Source organism: Mugil cephalus, chromosome 14 (assembly GCF_022458985.1).
Source record: "Mugil cephalus isolate CIBA_MC_2020 chromosome 14, CIBA_Mcephalus_1.1, whole genome shotgun sequence".
NCBI classification, from domain to species: domain Eukaryota; kingdom Metazoa; phylum Chordata; class Actinopteri; order Mugiliformes; family Mugilidae; genus Mugil; species Mugil cephalus.
This window is the reverse complement of record NC_061783.1, coordinates 19,823,446-19,843,115: the sequence shown is the minus strand read 5'-3', so window position 1 is coordinate 19,843,115 and position 19,670 is coordinate 19,823,446. Positions and strand designations below refer to the sequence as shown.

The 19,670-nt window shown below is 40.7% G+C and overlaps 1 protein-coding gene across 3 annotated transcripts; it reads right to left on the bottom strand.

The window, feature by feature from the left end:
• Positions 1-209: 209 nt before the first annotated feature.
• Positions 210-18,571, bottom strand: sfpq (splicing factor proline/glutamine-rich). Of its 3 annotated transcripts, XR_007114074.1 has the most exons (12): positions 17,804-18,571; positions 16,986-17,174; positions 16,340-16,641; positions 16,164-16,259; positions 15,496-15,692; positions 15,290-15,383; positions 15,077-15,188; positions 14,920-14,971; positions 14,708-14,814; positions 1,491-1,539; positions 1,023-1,133; positions 210-305 (listed from the first exon to the last, which is right to left on the bottom strand). XR_007114074.1 is itself a non-coding variant. In XM_047604300.1 (10 exons), the coding sequence occupies exons 1-10, from the start codon at positions 18,431-18,433 to the stop codon at positions 11,385-11,387; spliced, it is 1,890 nt and encodes a 629-aa protein (XP_047460256.1). In that variant the 5' UTR covers positions 18,434-18,571; the 3' UTR covers positions 9,479-11,384. The 3 variants fall into 3 exon arrangements, 2 of the variants coding, with proteins under 2 accessions (XP_047460256.1, XP_047460257.1); XM_047604300.1 differs by lacking the exons at positions 210-305; positions 1,023-1,133; positions 1,491-1,539 and adding an exon at positions 9,479-11,495; XM_047604301.1 differs by lacking the exons at positions 210-305; positions 1,023-1,133; positions 1,491-1,539 and adding an exon at positions 9,479-11,495 and having other exon boundaries at positions 15,299-15,383; positions 17,804-18,569.
• Between the last annotated feature and the right edge of the window lie 1,099 nt (positions 18,572-19,670).

Genomic DNA, 19,670 nt, shown 5'->3' with positions numbered 1-19,670 from the left:
CTCTGCACCTTTAGCCTTAATTGTGGACGGAGCTGGAACAGAATCAGGAGGTTTATCAGCAGCTCAGATCCTCGTCCAGTCACACTCTATGAAACTCATCACATAAAAGCTACTTTAATTTAGTCTCTTTAGAGCCTGAACCTCAGCGACGGGTTTAAATGAACCAGTTTCTACATGAGCAGCAGCTTCAATAACACAAACAATCAAACTCGGGTTGATTTCATTTATTTATCTTTTATTATTAACAGTGCGTCCCTCCTCTGGACGCAGCCTGTCCGTCCTCGTCCTCGTCCTCGTCCTGAAACCTGAGGAAGAACACAGACAGTAATTTAGTGACGATCATTAAACTGAATCCAGGCTTTTTATTAATATTATTATTATTATTTGTACACGTTTCTCCACACAGAAATACCCCCAACCAAACCTCAACCCATCAGACCGCACATGCTACACAAGTTAGACAAGAAAAGATGTAAAATAGTGAAACTGACCGAGACAAAAATAATAATGACGATGTAACAAACATATAATAATAAATAAAAGGAAAATGCAGCTGTAGTTTGTCTCCAGTCTTCAGTATGTAATCATGAGTAGAGGGTATCCAGTCATCAGCTGCCGCTTATAGAGGAGGCTCTATTCCATTCAGAAATCTGCCCATAAATGGAAAGTTTTTCAGATCTATAATCTAGGAATAGATTAAAAACAATCTCACCCATTACAACAGCTTGAACCCCTTCATATGAAATGATATATAAGATCTCACTGTACTGGACTGAGTTTGCAGTATACTCTTTGGAGCAACTACTTCATTTTTATTTTAAATATACTGCTGATAACCTTTAAAATATGCAACATTCCCAAAAATAATGGAAATACACTTGGTTGTACTTAGAGGAGAGAGGAGGAGGGGTCAGTCTTGTTTACAGTAACAGGAGTTAACATTCAGCCTGTGAAGCGTCTTGTATCGAGTTTGAGATATTTTTTATTTTCTTAATCATTATAATTCAAAGCTGCTGACTCACGTGTTTCAGACTGAGCGGAGGTGGAGTAACCTGGAGGTCGTTCATGGCGTCACCATGTGGCGTCGTTGAGTGTCCTGCAGCATTTTAATCAGACACACGTCTTCATTTTACCTACGAAACCAGGAGCAAAGAACAAAGTGTTAAAGAGAAGAGCCTGAGACAAGGAACTGGATTTCACATGTTTACATAGAATATGTGATTCAACTCAGTGTGTGAATCTAAACAGTCAGAGTTCAGGCCTGATTCTCTCATAATTGTAGCTTCTGTTTTGGGTCTTTTTTTAAAGGTGGATTAAGTTTGATGTGGAGTCTCACAAAAATGAAGCCAGTTCTGAGAGGCAGGACGTGGTGTGAATATAAATAAAGACTTTAGGAAACATATTAAATCTCCTGGTCCTGGGAGTGAAACGTCTTTGTTTTAGTTTCAAATCTCCACAGACGTGAGATATTGTTACGTTTCTTAACTCACCGTATCTGATCTGAGTCCATCCTCATCCTCCTTCGATCGGTCCAGGCTCCTGCAGCGAGAGATACAACAATGAGAGTCTGGTAGAGGACTGGTCAGCACGTTTACTTCACTGCTAGAGCTCTTCACTAATCTGAAGCTGCCACTCTGTAAACAGCCTTTACATCTGTGTGTGTGTGTGTGTGTGTGTTCTGTGTGTGTGTGTTATGCTGTTTTAATGTGAACATGCATTATAAGTGTTAATGTGTCGTTGTGAGGAGAAGTTTGTAACATGAGCATGAAGTGTGTTGGTGTTTTTTTAGAAACTGCAGAGGGGACGGGACAAATTCAACAACGTTCAAATCCGTTGCGATTCCTCGGCAGGTAGGAAGGTAAATGTTATAAATCCATGTGAGGCTGGACTTCGTTCTTACACATCAGGGGAAGGGGGAAGGGAGGGGAGGTGGATGGGGAGGCGGGGGGTTTACTGCAAAACTACCCGGACAGAGCTGCACCATAACCTTGCACAGGACTGGTCATTTTTCAGATGTTTGGATGAGGCCGTTACGGGCCGAACGGGTCATTCTGGCATCACACTCAAAACCGAGCAGAGGAAACATTTTTGGGGCCAATCAGGACTCAGGATTTGGTTGGAAAAATGGATCACAGTGCAGAGAGGTACAATGAAAACGACAGCCTCCGACGGCTGGACTCAGCGTGGTCTCCTGAGGAATCGTCAGAGCTCGTCACGTCACGGCCCTTTCACAGCTGCTACAACAACAACAACTCCTACATACAAGCAACACATGGAAAAATAATTTTTTTTTTTGCCACAGTAATGATGTAGATGTGCGACTGGCTGGTCACTGGCATGACATGGTGCTCAAGAGTTACTGCTCAAGACAGGAGAGAGGAAAAGGAAAGGAAGAGCCACTTGCAGCTGATCTTTGAAGCACTGAGCGAGCGGTGGTTGCACATTCAGTCGGGCGCTCTTAAAAAAAACATTCAGAAAAGATACAGGTCTCTTCTTTTAAAGACCAACAACCCACGACTAGTATCAGTCAGATGTTGTGTTAAAAAAGACGGCAAAGATATACCTAAAACTGTTGATTTTAACTAAATTACGGGCTAATTGTGCAATTATTTGTATGCACAAAATTCTTTTAATTTGAAATCCCAACTCGTTGTCTCTTTGCACAAACATACAAAACTAAAATAGTGCTTGTTTCCTCCCCAGAACTAAATGAATTACCCTCTACTCATCGAACAGAGAGGCTGTAAGTGCAGAAATCTACTGAACAATAACTGCTGGAGTCGGTCAGTTTGAACTGAAATTAAATTTGCATTTGTCAAGTAAAAGAAGAAAACTGTGTTCAACAATCAGACAAAGTCAAGAAGGGTGTCGAGGTTATGGGGAAAGGATCAAATACAGGATCTTACCGTCCCACCCAGACCAAACCCCGAAAAGTATCAGATGTTTCTCTCGAACACGGCAAATGCAACCCAACCCGGTACGATACCATGAATCACATTCAGAGACATTACGATCCTCGTGCCCCCACAACTCACTGAAGGGCAAAAAATACGTATAGTTGAGATTTTTATTGATTCTACACAAAGCTTTTGACGTGGTTTATCATATTGAATGCCTTCACCAGACATGATGCGGATTAGTTTAATTATTCATCAACTAGAACATGTTTTTGGGTCTTATTTCTTCATACTGTTATCAAAAGGTGTGCCACAGGGCTCCATACTCGGGCCACTGTTGTTCTCCATATGTGTAAAATAATGCTGTACTGCATTTCTATGCAGATGATACCATTATCCACTTCTCATCTCTTTCTCTGGTACAAACCCATGAATATCTGCAGTCTATTTTGTTTAGTCACACTAAAAAAGCTAATGTGTAATATTTTGAAAACGTTAAAAATTAAATTAGGTCTCTTGAGAAAAAAATATTTTCTCCAGCCAGGCAAGAAAGGACTTTATAGTCATCTGGTCTTTAACAGTTTACCTGAACTCCATGACAAGAATAGACAATGCATCAAGAATAAATTATATCATGTACAACACAGTGTTGTGTGTTTATTACAAGTTAAACAAGTGCACACACAGTTCTCCTGAAGCTTTTGCTTTGCTTGTATGTCAATCTGTCGATGTGCCACATCTGATTTTGTCCATATAGATGGATTTTTTTTACACCAGACTTTGTGAAATGGTCGGATCTGTTCACTGTGGAAGAATTTAAACCAATTTCCAAAAATTGAGAAAAGAAAACTGAGTCAATGTGTTTGCTCCTCACTCTGAATTAGAAATCCTAAATGAAACTGTACAGGTTGCATCCTTCATCTTAAACTCTGTATATGTTGTTCACTTGTAGTGTGGTAGTTGTATTTGTCAGTATTATTAGTGTATTGGTACCATATTTGGTCTCACCTTAACGTCTTGACTTGGTTAAATAATGGATTTATAGAAGAGGAAGACAGGACAGAGTTGAGATGTTGAAGTTTTTCCTATTCAAAGTTCTAAGAGCTTGTGTTTTAATATTTGATACCAATATATATGCCAAGACTGGCATGTGTGAATGGTACCGAATCTGAAGTGACAAAAGCCACAGAGTGTACTTTCAACATTTAATCAAAAAAACAAAGGGATATAATCCACGACTGCAGTTTTTCTTAATAAATTAGCACTTTTAGATTGTAAAACATATCCCACGAGGAACAACACAGACACAGTATTAAAGAGGAAAAGGCCTCTTGCTGCTCATAACCTGCCTTTCTCCATCTTTTTAGGTTTCCAGCAACATAACCGAGAAGTTAGACAAATAAACCAAACATCTTGTATAATTGCACAAGACACTAAAATGACTACAAAGAATTACACATTTCACTTGACTACAGTGTTTGTGTGAAGATAAAAAAGGGTCAACACTGTAATTCCACTTCTGCATTTAGAGAGTTGGACCAGTGACTCAGCCGTCCATACACACTTGTTTACGTAGAGAGAGGCCATAGTACTACAACCACACACACACACACACGCACACACACCCTACAGCGCTTCCACCCACACACAAAAAAAGGTTGAACAGCAGAGATCTGCACTGTGATGCCATTATTTGCAAGTGTGATGCCAGACGCCCTTGCGCACGTCACCATTAATAGGAGGACAGAGAGAGAGAAGAGTCAAGTTATGGGACAACTGTGCATCTTGTATTATAAACATGGATGGGACACTTACCTTACTCGTTCGGCTGATCTGTGTAAGCATACCTCTGGCTGCAGTGAAAACAAGTCCAGGCTTTACTGTCCACTGACTTCTGCAGAACTACTCATCGTCACTCATGTAACCCAACTGCAGAGAAGAGCCTCTACTGTGGACTGGGGGCAGCCCGTCTTTTTTGACAAGCTGGCTGACAGCGGCTAAACGCACCTCATTTACCCAAAAAAAACATGGAACACACACAACCACACAGGCACAACACGCCAGCGGCTCTTCAACCCGTAAAGGTGCATGGGAACTTCCTGCCTCAGGTACATGGCTGAAAAGGTGAGGTGGATCCGGTCTACTGGGGGCAGCGTTTGTTTTTCAGGGTTCGTCATGTTTTTCGTGGAGCACAACTACTGACGTGAGTTGAGTTGGAGCTGAGGGAGGTAATGACCTCGATGCAGAGTCGCAATCTGCAGTAGGGGTGTAACGGTACGCCTAAGTCAAAGCTAGTGTGTACCACTGTTTTAGAGGCCTGGTGTGGAGCATTTCCGGGAAAACAAATCGCATAATTAATAAATTAAATTGCCTATCTAAGGCAGTCAAATGCTGTTTCCTGCCTTTCGCAATGACAGTCATTAAAACCATGACTGAAGCCAGGAGTGTTATCTCAGATCAAGAATTACAAAACACTAACCAGCTCCGTTGTGAGCTGCGACACCATCTGGCCATTTAGGAGTCATGTCGACTCGGCTTTGGCTCATAGAAAGAACGACTTGTGTTCAGTTAAGTACGGTATTTCTATTCATAAAAGAAATTATTATTTAGGAAATTATCGAGCTGCCAGGGTGCGTCAAGATACTTATTTGTTTTCAATTTTAATGGAACGTGACGTGACGTATGCTATGCTATTTAATTTTTATGAATATGTTTTGAAATGTTTAGGTGACGGAGCGTTAAAGTTTTCCGACCACACGCTCTTTGTTTTGGAATCTTGTGCATTCAGTTTGTTTAATTTTGTTACGTTTGAAAGTCAACCGGAGATTTATGTTCAATAAAAAAAATCAAACTTGGATGAAAAGTGTGTCGGTTACTCTCCACCTAACATCAGCCAAAAGGAGATAAACTAAGGATTGGTCACTTCAAATTTCAGTGTAAAAACATTCAGGGTAAAACTCATTTGTTCCCAGACTGAGACTGAACGAATACTTGTTTGGATCACGGGGCAGAAAGAGGAATTATTCTAAAGCAAACGTTTAATACTCTGTAGGTTTAGACAGATGCGTGTACCGTTACACCCTGAGGAAACCTTCCTGTCCTAGAACTCACATTAACCTATTTATTACTTTATTCTCTGTTAAAAGTTCTTGAGGCCACAACTAGCGAAATGTTAACTATAGATTTCATTTTACTCAGAGAAGTGAAAGTCTGTGTGTGTTGGTAGCTGCAGTAAACGTCAGTAAATAGTTATTTTACGGTCTGTTAGATGGCAACAATAAATAGATACTAATAAAAGAGATATTTTTGTGTTTTGGTTCTATAACACAGTAATGCTACTACCAGTAACTTGTTTGGTTCTGTCTTGATTAGACATTTAACACTGAATTCCTCCAATGCTGTGGATGGTATTTGTTGTTTAAAGAGTCCTTGATACCGAATTTTAACTTGACTCAGATCTTTCTCTGACTAATGCCACAGTTTAACTTAGGAAATGCCAAAATAAAAGAAAGACGTAGTGGTTAGTGTTGCCTGTTAGGTGACATTTAAACAAATCTTAACTAAAAATCAAAGATTTGCATTTTTGTTTGTTGTCAAAGAATGGATGTAAAGAGGTTTCAGTGTCAGACCTTTCTAACTAGTATCTTTGTGGTCTGTTAATTGCACTTGATGCCACCATTGGTCAAATGTTGACTGTAAACATCTCTTTAAAAATGCCTCATACGTTGGGTTTGCATTTCAAAAGGCGTTGCAATGATTAAATATGAGCGTTACTGTAAAGTCCATTCTGTTCGTTCAGTTACGTTTAAGGCCAAGTACTGAATCTATCCAACGTATAAAACCAGGATAAAAACAATGGTTTGTTGAAATGACTTTGGTCTTTCCAAGCGACAGCTTTTTAAAAAACAAAACTGCTCCAAAAGAATCTACAGACTTGGTCTGAATCTCTCGGTTTGTTCCTTTTCATAGTCCAACACAAAGATGGTCAAACCTGTTAAAGAAAAACAAATTGTACACAACACCAACACAAGAGACATTACATTACAAGTTTTAAGACTTACACTCGGGTCACATCAGAGAGAAGTTTTAGCCCTACTCTTCAGGACGTCCACATCCTATCTGGTAAATATTAACAACTACATTAGTTATATTACTTCACAAAGAAGTTATTTAAAACCGTGACGCTTTCAAAGGACATGTTTTACCAGCAAAGTATATTTCTTTACTTAAAAACCTACAGCTCTGTGTCTCTTAAAAAAATTGGAATTCATTTAAAGTTTGTTATTAATTCCTCGTCTTTCATTGGTTATGTGACGTTTTACTTTGGTCAAGAAATCCAAGCATCCAACAAACTACTTCTAAAGAGCACGACAGCTTGAGCCGTTGTGCTAAATCCACTTTGGCAAACATGATTACGAAATTTTCTCAAAGACACTTCTTCTATTTACTATAGAAATGATTATCAGTTGTATAATTTGGTTGTTTTAATAAGAAACTTTGTCACCAAGAAGACAAACGAGCTAAAAAGTTTCACGTTCCACTGGTTTTAAGGTGTGATGTGAAAAATAATTACGTGAATACTCATCCAATAAAGAGCAATGGTTCCAGAATAACATTAAATCTGAAAATCTGAACCTTGAATTGTGGGGCACAAACGAAGACTTTCATTCCCACATCAAACTGCACCATAACTGCCACATGTAAATTTAACAATATTGCATTTTGCTGGTGCCAAGAAGTATCATTTATAAGGAGAAATTCTGTTTCGTAATCTGATATGTAAATTCTGAGTATTTGTTAAACAAAATCTCCTCCCCAAAAATGGAAAATATTTTCCAAAATCCATAAAAGTGCCACTTAAAAAGTGTGTTACGTTCTTGCCGCTTAAGTTTTCCACTTTGTAGTTGTCTGTCTGCGTGAGGCAGCTTTTCAAAGCAAGAAAAATGGGCTGGATCAAAATAACATGCGAGTCGTTTATCTGTACATCATCTATCCATGAGCTACTGTCCATCGCTGTTTTAGTTGTGAAATCCAGTGTTTTGCGTTTCTCAGCTAAAGAGCTCCAAAATACAAACTACACAGCCACAACTTCCTCCTCAGTGCACAACCTTTAAAGCTGGTCAGACCTGTTAAAGAAAAAATGTACATAACACAAACACACGAAAACATTGGAGATGAAAGTCCATGACGCCCAGTTCTATTACCAAACTCATCCAAGCATCGCAGTCCTCTGTTCGCAGCCATTTCAGTCGTGTTTTGTGGGTTTTCTCGGATGTCACATGATGGAGGGTGATCCTTTTTAAAAACTATGCTCGTCGTTGTGCAGAGTGTATTAACAGATACACTACTTTGTGTAGCGTTTGAGAAATCTTCTGCTATGACAAAAAAAGAGCTAAAACAGGGTGGAATAGAGTCACCTGGTTAAAGGTACAAACGCTGTCAAGCATTAGACAGACTTTCACTATTTACAAGAGCATTAAGAAGGTGACTCTAAACTTCACATGACAATCAACTTATTGTTGATTTTGTGTCTATGAAATAATTTTAATTAAGTAGAAGTAGAAAAAAATGTGCCTTTAATAATTCAAATAAAGTCAGAGTCAAGATAAGGCTACGAAGAGTTAATCCAAATATACTTTATCACAAAAGTTATTATCACAAGATGAGTAACGCTCACTTTTTCATGCCGTCACACAACTATGAGAAAAATTTGCGGAGGCACTGGGTTCTAGGACCCACTTGACAAAGACGATGCAACCACTCTATTGTTCTTGGTTGGATCTTAGTGCAGTGAACGACACATTGAACGTCTTTCATCCGTGAAGCTGGTTTACCACCAAGAAGGCGTCTGTTTAATTGACGCCATTAATTCTGTTGGTCCAAATTGGACGGAGGAACAAATATGAATGTGACAGAGTTTAAACTTTCTTTTACACAATAATACATAATTATACGTTATAATAGGTTCTGTTGCCTATGATATTTGCTGGTTCTAGTGATGCTTCCAACACTTAACCTATAGATAAACACATCTGCTGTAACAAAGAGATGGTGGTCGATGGACACTTCTGAATGTGACACACTTCATGACGTAAGGCCAGGAAATAACGACGGTGTTTGTTGTTGCCCCCAAACCATAGATCCAACAATCTGGGGGAAGATAAACAAGGGCTCTGGGATCCACTTGAAAAAGATGATGCAACCATCCAGTGGTTCATCGCTGTACCTGAGTAACTCCGAACAGTTAACACGTTGAACGTCTTTCAGCCATGACGCCACCAGCCACACAACAATGTGTCTGTGCAGCAATGTGTTGAATTGGAAAATGCCACTGGAGTACGACTCGTATTAGTGCAGTTTCCTTCTTGCAGGTCCAACATCATTTATGAGAAAATTACTTTTTTGCAAAAGGAAATTTAAATCCACCTTTGACTATGTGTTTGCCAGTTCCTAAATTAGACCAGTGCCACTTAGGTCAATAATAATATCAGAAATGCATGAATTCATTAATTAATCCCAGTACCAGTCATGCAAAGACAGATCTACCAACGCCAAAAACAAAAGAGTGAAACTAGGAGATGGATATTAAAGTCAAATTTAATGTCTGTTACTAAGACTTCTTTACAGGTTCCTGTTATAAAAGAAAATGTCTAAAAAATGACTACGTTTACATGCAGTTTTAAAACCGGTCGTCTGTTTAACTGAGACAGTAACTGGATGCGCACATACACACTGTAACACTACTCGCTGTACCTGGTCATTTTCTACAGTGATTTCTAAGCCAGAAACAGAATCTGGGTCAAAAAAAGGCAGCATTTAAAAGACAACAACACAATCTGAGGGCGTTGAGTACAGCGATCAGTAGCATCTGATTGCTGCTGTGATGAGATCATGTCTCAATTTACCAACGTAATCTAGTGTCTCGGAAGGTGGCAACATGGACTAAGTCAATGGGTTGATGCGTTTGAGGACACTGGTTGCATAATGTCTCGATTTGCATTGAACACATCATCCAGCTAATGACTGTGGGAGTCCTGCTCCCGGAGATGCTAAAAATGGGACGTTATTTGAAAAAAAGACAGAACCAGACTGTCCAAAGCCTGGTTTGGGAACCTCCTGTAGATTTTGAACGTAAAATTGTTTTAATTGGACGATTACTGTGAGTTTTGTCTGATGCTGGCTGTTGGTTTGTGGAATGTCCTTTTCTGTTGTGAATAAATGCTAATAATTAGCACAACAATGGCGCTTTTTGGTGCACTTGAAAGTGGTTAGGAGTTCGTGGACATCAGACCTTTAATTTATACATTTGAAAAGTTTATTGATGCCTTCGAGGACACACTAGCTGGCAGTGAAGTTGGTCCACAAATAAATAGTCGTTATAACATACTGTAAAGTGAACTGTATGTAAACGTAGTCAATAATCCAACATCCAAACATGAACACACACACTTGTGTGTGTCTGAGACAAAGAGAGTGGTGCGAGCAGATTGTATTTGTACGGAGACTCATGTCTGTCAGCTTGTTTTTAAGGTTTTCTTAAAGGCTCTATGTGTAATATTTCTGCTGTCCTGAAGCTCAACTATAAATGCGACAATACCAATAAAAGAAACACAAGTCAGTGGATCCGACCACTCAAATATGAAAAAAAACAAAAAAATGCAATTTTTGTGGACAGAAAATTTGTGATTTAAATGAAATAGAATCTCCTGTACTAGATTCATTTAGGCTGATTGTTCTATAGACATTTAGAAGTTGTTAAATGTGGTAAACAATCCTTTTGTATCGCCAATGTCCCCATTTTATCAACTCAGCTAGTGTGTTTCCTGAGGATGATCCTTGTATCTGAATGGGTCTAAACTAAAGCAGCTAAGGTGAAAACTGGTTAATATTAGGTTCAGACAGGCCACATGTTTTTTTTTTTATGCAAAAATGCAACTGAACATAATATAAAAAGTCAGGACTGTGGCAGAGATAACACATAGACTCTTTAAATCTAATGTGGCGGATACATCCACAGTATTTAGTTTGTGCCAACAACCCATCGTTTGATTTGGCTGCTTTTAAAAGGAAAGCGCACGTTTTTCTGCTTTAGGAATGATGTTAAAGGTTTGTCCTGGTAGAACCAATGTCTCTTTATTATATTACATGCTTTGATTCCAAATGTATGGCACAAAACACAGCCATAGGAGGTTGAGAAAAATGTTACAAGTATCACTTCACGACGACTCACAGAGCATAATACATCTAGAAAAGAAAATTATACATGGTCAGAAAGAACAACTGGGCCACGCGAGGGTGACCTCTCTTTCCACACTAGAGACAATACAAAATAAAAAAAATGAAAATATTGTCATAAAAGGGAGTAAACTGCCTGGCTAAAATGTTCCAACATTTTAAACTCAAATACCAGAAATGCGACTCAACATTTTTTTGTTTTAGAGAATCTATACAAATGGTGCTGCTGTAAAGCATCAAAGAGCAGCGTTTTTAAAAACGAGCTTTCTTATTAGGACCGTCAAAATCCTCGCGGACCCGGCCGTACCCGGGGTTACCAGGACCCATTCCCCTAGGACCGCCCTGGGCGAAACGCTCATTGCGCTGTAGGGGGGAGGGGGGGTCGCGTTGCCAGGGAGGCAGACAGAAGGGTGGGGGGAGCAAGGTATGGCATGGGGTCAGTGCGTACGCACACAGTTCATGTCCATATGGAGGCGTGTACAAAAGGTATGACATAAGGTTTCGGTTTGTTTTATATCGTGAGCAGATTTATAAAACAACCAGCAGGAGACACATCCGAAGAAACCGTTCGTTCCAATATGAAGATCCACAGGTGCCACAGGTAACATACGGAAAAGGAAGAGAGGGTAATGCTTTCGTTAGTCGGTGTCTAGGCTAGTAGGGTCTCTTCTCCAGTGCATGCCAACTATGGGAAGCCTGCAGTGCTGCTCATCAAGTCTAGCATCAATACGTGCTGACGAGATCACCCTGTTGTGTATTAAACAAGACAACAGGCAGGTGGAGGCATTTTAAAATGTATATCTGTTAAAAACACAACGTTGTAAATATGTTTTAATGCTGCGTTTCTCGCAGTTAGAATTAATCTTTTCCTAGATATTCAGTAAAGATAAAATCAAGTGCCGCCATAATTAACGAAGTGGATTAAGTGACGATTGTGCATAAAAATATCACATGGCACTGGTAAAATAAGGGAAACTTAACCAATCGTCTCAATGTGACTGGAATCTATAGTGTAAACTACAGGCACTGAGGGCAGAATAAATGTTATCGAGACTGACGACATCAGCCGTTTTGCAGTCTGTTCATCAATATGCATTTTAAAGCTAATTCAGTGAAAACCTGTGAAACTAGAACAGTGAGAGAGATAGAGGGTCTCAAAAGACAGAGATCCATCAGAGGAAGCCTTTGATTCACAAAAAGACGGAACAACAAAGGTACAAAATAAAAAACAAACAAAAAAAGTAGAATACGAATATATGACAGTCAGTCTGCTTGTCTTAATAGTTCATAGCTTCACATTGATCGTTTGTCAAGAATCAAACTTCACAGACTATCGACCAACATCAACACGGCCAACAAGCTTAAAAAGATTCTTAATGTTAAAATGGTGCATTGAAGCATCCTCTGTGCTAATATTAGCATAAGTATATGTGTAGCGCACCATTGAAAGCCTAGTTTGTTTAACTGGAACCTACTGTAGGTTTCATTCAGAAAGTATGGTGCTAATTATACTGTTAATCACATTTAGTGACCTGACATTAGTCCTACAATTCGGCCATAAACACAGATGCATCATCCTAAAGCTAAATAATCACAATCAGACTCAGGCGGTGTCCATTTTTCCTGAGATTCTCACCAAGGTCGGCTTTATGGCACAATATTTTGCTAATAATATGTAATAAGTTGAGCTAATTAAGAGTTACTGTGGCCTGGAGGACAATCAACGTCTCTGGGATCCCAAAAGGATGGGAGAGTAAAACCAACACTCAAAAAACAAGATGGGACAGAAGTAAAAACCTTCTACCATGTTAGACCGGTGGGGAACAAGCAGCTGACTGAAGTCATTTGTTTAATAAAGTGCTTTGTTCACTGGAGGAAATCTCATGGTTTGCTTGTGATGGTCGACTCGCCTTTATAATCTGAACCAAACATTATCCCAGAGAAGTAACAAGCTATTGTCCCCACCATTCGATATTGCTTTTTATTTTATTTTTAAATTAGATAAACTATGAATTCTTCATTTGGAAAACAGACTTGGTTGTGCACTACATACACCAACTACAGAGGGTATGCATGTGATGTCCCAGCAAGTGGAAGTCTCCATGGTTACGGCCACTGAGTGGCAAAAAGTGACTGTTGAACATGGAGATTAGCAGCATTAGGTTGAATCACAGGCTAGTTTTTATAAACAATAAACTCTAAAATAAATTTTAAAAAAAAGTGAAGAGCTGTTGTGCAATTGACTGAACCAACAGATTTGAACAGATGGAGATATATTTTTACAGACACCTGCCAAAGGAAAGAGAAGTAAATGGATCGTTGCATTATGAAGAAACAACTGGAATCCAGACACAGAAACCTGGTGTCATTTAGTGTCAGGTGATAATAATTTATGCTGTATTTGTATTAAGTTACTTCTTAAGTTACATTGTGGTGGGCTGTCAGATAAGTTTGTCAATGTTGTTTTGGTGTAGTTATGGCCGACAGTAACTACTTCAGTTCCAGCAATAATAAAGGATAAAACAATAAACAGAATATTTGTGAACACTCATTGTCATCCATTTAACATCCAGATGGACGCTCGAACTGAAACTGAGGCTAATCCACTTTCCCAAATAAGGGGGAACTCTGGTACAAAGCCACGGGAGCTATGTTGTCTTATAGTGATAATCAACATTTTCCCTGGTCTCGCTGTATTTACTGCTACATTTCACCATGTTTTTGCCACTCAGTGGGAGTGACGTCAATGCATACCCTCTATACACAGCATCTCATTATCAGTTCAATAAAAAGATGGACCTTCCTAAATGTCACCATGAGCCGAGTCACAAAGCTGTGGCAGCCCCCATCAGTTAATCCTTCTGTAATGCACCATCTTGGTCAAATTCAACATAGTGATACTGTCATCCTGCACTAAACACATTGTAAATGCTCAGTAACAATAAAAAAAAAAAAAAAAAAAAAAAAGATTTTGATCAGAAAGTAAAGGTTGCTGGTTCAAAACATGACGTACACCGCAACTGTTCATTCACAACTTCCTTCTCATAAACAGAGGATGAATAAAGTGCTAGTACAGTATAAAAGGATGCTTTTAACTAGATGTCAACGTTGTCAACGGTTAAAAGGGGGGAAAAAAACACTGGTACATGCCATACTGAAGAAAAAGTGCCTGTCCAGCTCAGGACAGGGCTTGCAATAGCAGTCCACTACACAAACGGTGTGAGAAGAGCGAGCAACGCCACTGCAGATTGTCTAACACTATGGTTCAGAAACACACTGGAGAGCAAGTTCTGGTGGTTTAGTGCAGGTTGACAGTTTTTTGTAGCTGGATGCCGCTGTGGCTCAGGTGACGGTAACTGAGGGGGCTTTGTTTGCCACGGGAAGAAACTCTATTAGGCCGACGCCACATCTGGTATATTCAACAACCAGCGAGTCATCCGAAGACAGCTGACAACCACTCACTCGTATTCTACCACCCCTGCTTGGCCAGCTGGCCTTCATCTATAACATCAGCTGGGAGTCTTTGCAACCAAAAGCCATTAACTACTGATTTTCCAAAAAGTGGGATACATTACCATTTCGTTGCCCATCAAGCCTCCGGATGATGGTCCCATTCCCTGCTGACCCGCAAAGCCCATTCCACCCATGGGGAACTTCTGGCCTTCGCCACTAAAGGGCATATCTGACAAAAACGACAAGTACGGTAAATATGTAGCACTTTGGTAAGTACATGTATCACAAAGTATATTCAATGCAATTAGTGAAGCCATAAAAAAGAAAAAAGTACCATTCATGCCCAAAGCTCCAGCTCCAGGATGCATCCTCATTTCTCTGTCCCTCTGTAATAAAAATACAAGACGTTATTAATTATTATTAATTCAAACAATGATTTCACATCTCACTTTACAGCATAAAGGTCGTTGAAAATTAAAAATCTAACTCACATCGATGAAGTTTCCCATCCTGTAGTTCTCCTCACGCTGACGGCGCATCTGTTCTTCCATCTCCCTCTTCCTGAGCAACTCCTCCTCCCGTCGACGCCGCTCTTCCTCTTGTCTGTAATTAAAAAAAAATATATGTAAAACACTTGGTCACACGTATTCTAGATCAGATTAAAAAAAATGACAACCAAAAATTAAAAAAACAAAAGGACTAACACTAAATACCTAATCTGCATCTCCTTCCTCTTCTGCATTTCCTGACTGTGCAATTCCTCCATGCGTCTCAGTTCCTCCTGTCGTCTCAGCAGATCTGAAGAAAACACGAGGAAAAACACATTTAATCATGGCACTTAAACACAAAGGATATTCCACCAGAATACAAGAAAGTGCCAAAAACTGCACGTCTAAAGCCCTGAACTTGCCTTGCCGCAGCAGATTGGCCTGGTGCTCGTGGTACGCGTCCTCCATCTCACTCTCCAGCTTCTCACGGGCCTCACGCATGTTCTTCTCCACCTGGTCCCTCTGCTGCTTCTCCATTTCATCCAGGGACTTCCAGCGCTTTGAGTACTCAAACTCAAAAGTACCTGGGCGAGCGAAACGAGGAGGCTCCTGGCGCTCTCTGGAGATATAATCAACAACATGTCAGGTTAACAGAACGTATCTGTGGTAGAGCCATTATTATTACAACAAAACCTAATTTTTCAAAATATCAGCTACTTTATACAGAAGGAGTCACTGAGTCACATTAGCCAAAATCTGCCACTGTGGACAGGAGATTGATTTTTTTTAACAGCTGTTTAACAGCTAACCAACCCCCACATCCCCTATCACACCATCTGCTACTCACACACCATAACGAGAAGAAAATAAACTGCACAACAAAGGTACCTGCATCCACAGGGATCTGCAGCGTCTACACTAAAACATTAATGCTTGGTCAGTGCGTCTGACTTTTTGAGACATTTAAGGACACATAACCTGGGACCTGTGTATTATCACATCAGATGAACTGTTTAAACTCCAACTTAAACCTGTTCTATTGGTCCCCATAAGCACTAACGTACGCATGGCAAAAAAATGTTAGACTTACGCTTGATATCTGGGGTTCTTCTGGGCCAACTTCTCTGGAAGACCATCTTCAGTATCGTACTGCTCCAAGGGTTCAACAATAACTGGCCGAGGTGACCTGAAAACAACAAAAGATGACTATTAATAAAAAGTTTTTTTTAAACACAGGTGTGCTGACGCTAAAAGAAACAAACGTACGTGGTGAGAAGGAAGACGCCCTCGTTGCAGCGTTCCAGAGCCTTTCTGGCGGCAGGTCTGGAGGCAAACTCGACGATGCCCTTGCCCGTGGAGCGTCCGCGATCGTCTACAACAACAATGGCTCTCTCGACCATGCCAAACTGCGAGAAGGCCTCTTCTAGGAGCTCGTTGGAAACAAATGGCGACAGGTTCTTCACAGACAGCGCTGCAGAATGTGTCGCGAAGCGCACACGAAGGGGTCTGCCCTTCATCGGCGTGTCGTCCAATTCTGCTTTTGCGATCTCTGCGAGGGCCCGGGACTCCTGGGAGAAAACACAGCAAACACAGCAACACTTTTAAACGATTTGCCCAGTGAGAAATCCAATATAGCAAATAAGAAGCGTCGCGACGTCTAAAAAATGGGTCACTCAGACCATAACTGCGAGAAGGCCTTTTAGGAGCTCGTTGGAAACAAATGGGACAGGTCTCACAACATGCGCGAAATTGTCCGAAACCTCACCGAAGGTCTGCCTTCATCTATATTTTTTCGATTCAGATTGAGAACACAAAACACAGCAACACTTTTAAACGATTGCCAGTGAGAAATCCAATATAGCAAATAAGAAGGCAGCGTAAAAAGTTGCGTTGCACTTAACAGGACACTTACGAGTCGGATGAATCCGAAACCTTTGCCCTTGTTGATGAAGACCTCTGTGGGCTCTCCATATTTGGCGAATATTTTCCTGAAATCCTCCTCGGAGATGTCATTTGGCAGGTTACCAACAAACAAGCGGCACCTCTGTGTGTACGTCTTCTCACCAGGCTTCAGCAGCATGGACAGAGTCGCCTTGAACTCCTGTCGATGGACAGAAAATAAACGAATGTTTAAAACACAACCAAAACTGTTTCATAGTGCAAAAAAATAAAAATATCAATATCAATATCAGTAAAAATATCAAATTTTGTGGTGCCAACGTGGCAGTATGAATCACACCCGGAGTTGTCTGCAAATACAATCTTTTTCTAAAATAATTGGGTTTAATTGCTTTACATCTTCCATCAAACAAGGCCCATCCCCCACGGGCTTTGTGCGTTTCAGCCAAACGTTACCTCTTTCTGTTGACACTAATGTTCGATAAACTACTAACGCAAATCATTTAAATTACTAAAATAAACATGTAGAGGAAATAAACTGTAAAAATATTATATTGGTATCAATAAATATAACATTTATTTCATGTCTTCGGATAAGATGGCTGCTAGCTCAAGACACTACGTTAAGGTGCGCTCGGTTTTATTAACCTCCAGTGCCGCTGGGGAGCTAAAGCGAGACGCCACTGGTAATGCTTGACAACCCCGCCCGCCCGGAGAAACGCAGTGTTTTCAAATCGAGCGCACCGTCGGCCATATAGCTCATAACGACGATCGCCGCAAAACAATAGGAATACGCGTATTACAGAAAATTTAACAGTTAATTAGACTGACCTTTGACTGGTTCTCGTCTGTCTTTTCCGCGCTGACTGCGGCCGCTACCGAGGGGGCATGTTTGGCCACCGGTGGCCCGGTTTTGTGGCCTTGTTGGGGGCCAGTCTTCTGGCCTGGCTGCGGCCCTGGCCCAGATTTCGGGCTTGGGTGTGGAGGCTGATTCTGACGCTGCTGTCCATTGGTGTTTCCCACCGGCGACTTCATCTGTTGGTTCAGGTTCTTGTTTGCCTGGTTAGGTGGAGGGGAGGTGATGTTGGGTTTCGGCGATGGTGTCTGAATCTTCGGCTGAGGAGCAGGAGTCGTCGGCTTTGGCTGCTCCTGCTGCTGCGATGGTGGTGGTGGTGTTGGTTTTTGCTGTTGCTGCTGTTGCATCGGGCCTTTCATTGTGAGGGCCGGTCCGGGACTCGGCGGTGGGATTATAGGCTTCTGTGGAGTCGTCTGTCCTTGATTTGGTTTGTTGAAGTTGTTATTACCTCCCCTCCGATTTTGGTTCTGATTCTGAAAAGGATGGCTCCTGAAATTAGGGTTTCCCATCAGCCCTCCTCGCATGGGGCCGCCGGGCCCACCGCCTCGGCGTGGCTGGAAATGATTCATCCCGAAGGCGCCACGATTATTGTTGAATCGAGACATTGATTATTATTATTTTTTTTTTATGCGGCGTAATTAAAATATCAAAAAATTACTAAACGTCTGCTGTAACAACCGCCTTCCGCTGGTGTTCGCAGGCTCTCAAAATGGCGACCAACGTCTGCACATCGAATTGCCTTTCTTTCTCCTACAGAGAGACGCGCTAAGCTCCGCCCAGCGACGCTGATAGGATTGGTCCGCTACTCGGGAGGAGGGCAGGGTCTTATGACGCAATGAAATGACCGGAAATAACATGGAACTCCATAGTATGCAAAATACACTGCCTGGCCAAAAATAAAAGTCACCTCGATGAGTAGCGATGAGTAGCTTCTCATTTCTTGTGCAACCATGTGGAAAGACACATCCTGTGATGTTGGAAAAGATGTTAGTCTGTTTGAGATGGGACAAGCATCAAGGAGAGAGAACATCTAAGGAGATTGAAGCAGAAACTACTAAAATTGAGTTAAGAACTATCCAACGCATTATTAAAAACGGGAAGAATAGTGGAGAACCATCGTCTTCCAGGAAGAAATGTGGTCGGAAAAAATCCTGATTCGACTTAGATAGACTTCAACGATCCACAAGGGAAATTGCTTGGTCATAGTAGCTTAGTTGTCACAAAGAGTGAGCAATTATACAGCTGGATAGAGAAAGGTATAAGAGAAGCTCTGTAGCGTTCACTATGGGAGTGGAGCTGAATCAGTCTGCTGGAGGATGAGCTCCTCTACCCTCATGTTTGGTTAATTGATGGGATGGATTGCCCAAAACAGAGAGCATTGTGTCCAGTGATTTCCTGTCCCTCACCGAGACAAATGTCTCCAACTACCAATCACTTAAACGTTTGGTCAAATCAAATCAAATGGAAGAAAAACACCAGCAGAACTCAGGGCTGTTTAATAGTAAAAGTAATGTACAGTGTCAAAGGAACTCAAGGGATTGGGACTGAATTTTGGTGTAGCCTTCAGAAAAGCACTAATCAGTGAGGACAACCGGGAAAAAAAGGCTTCAGTTTACTAGGGAGCATCATACATTTCAATTCATTATTATTCATATGGCGTCAATAACGATACAAATTGTCTAAAGGTGCCATTAAAGTTGGACTCTGGAGCTATGGAAGAAGGTTATGTCTGATGAGTCCCATAAATCCTAATTCCGACTTTAGGAAGATTTGGAATATTCATTTAAATACAGTTTTAGCCTTTTTTTTCCTGAATGAGTGAGAATTTTCACAGATGCTAAA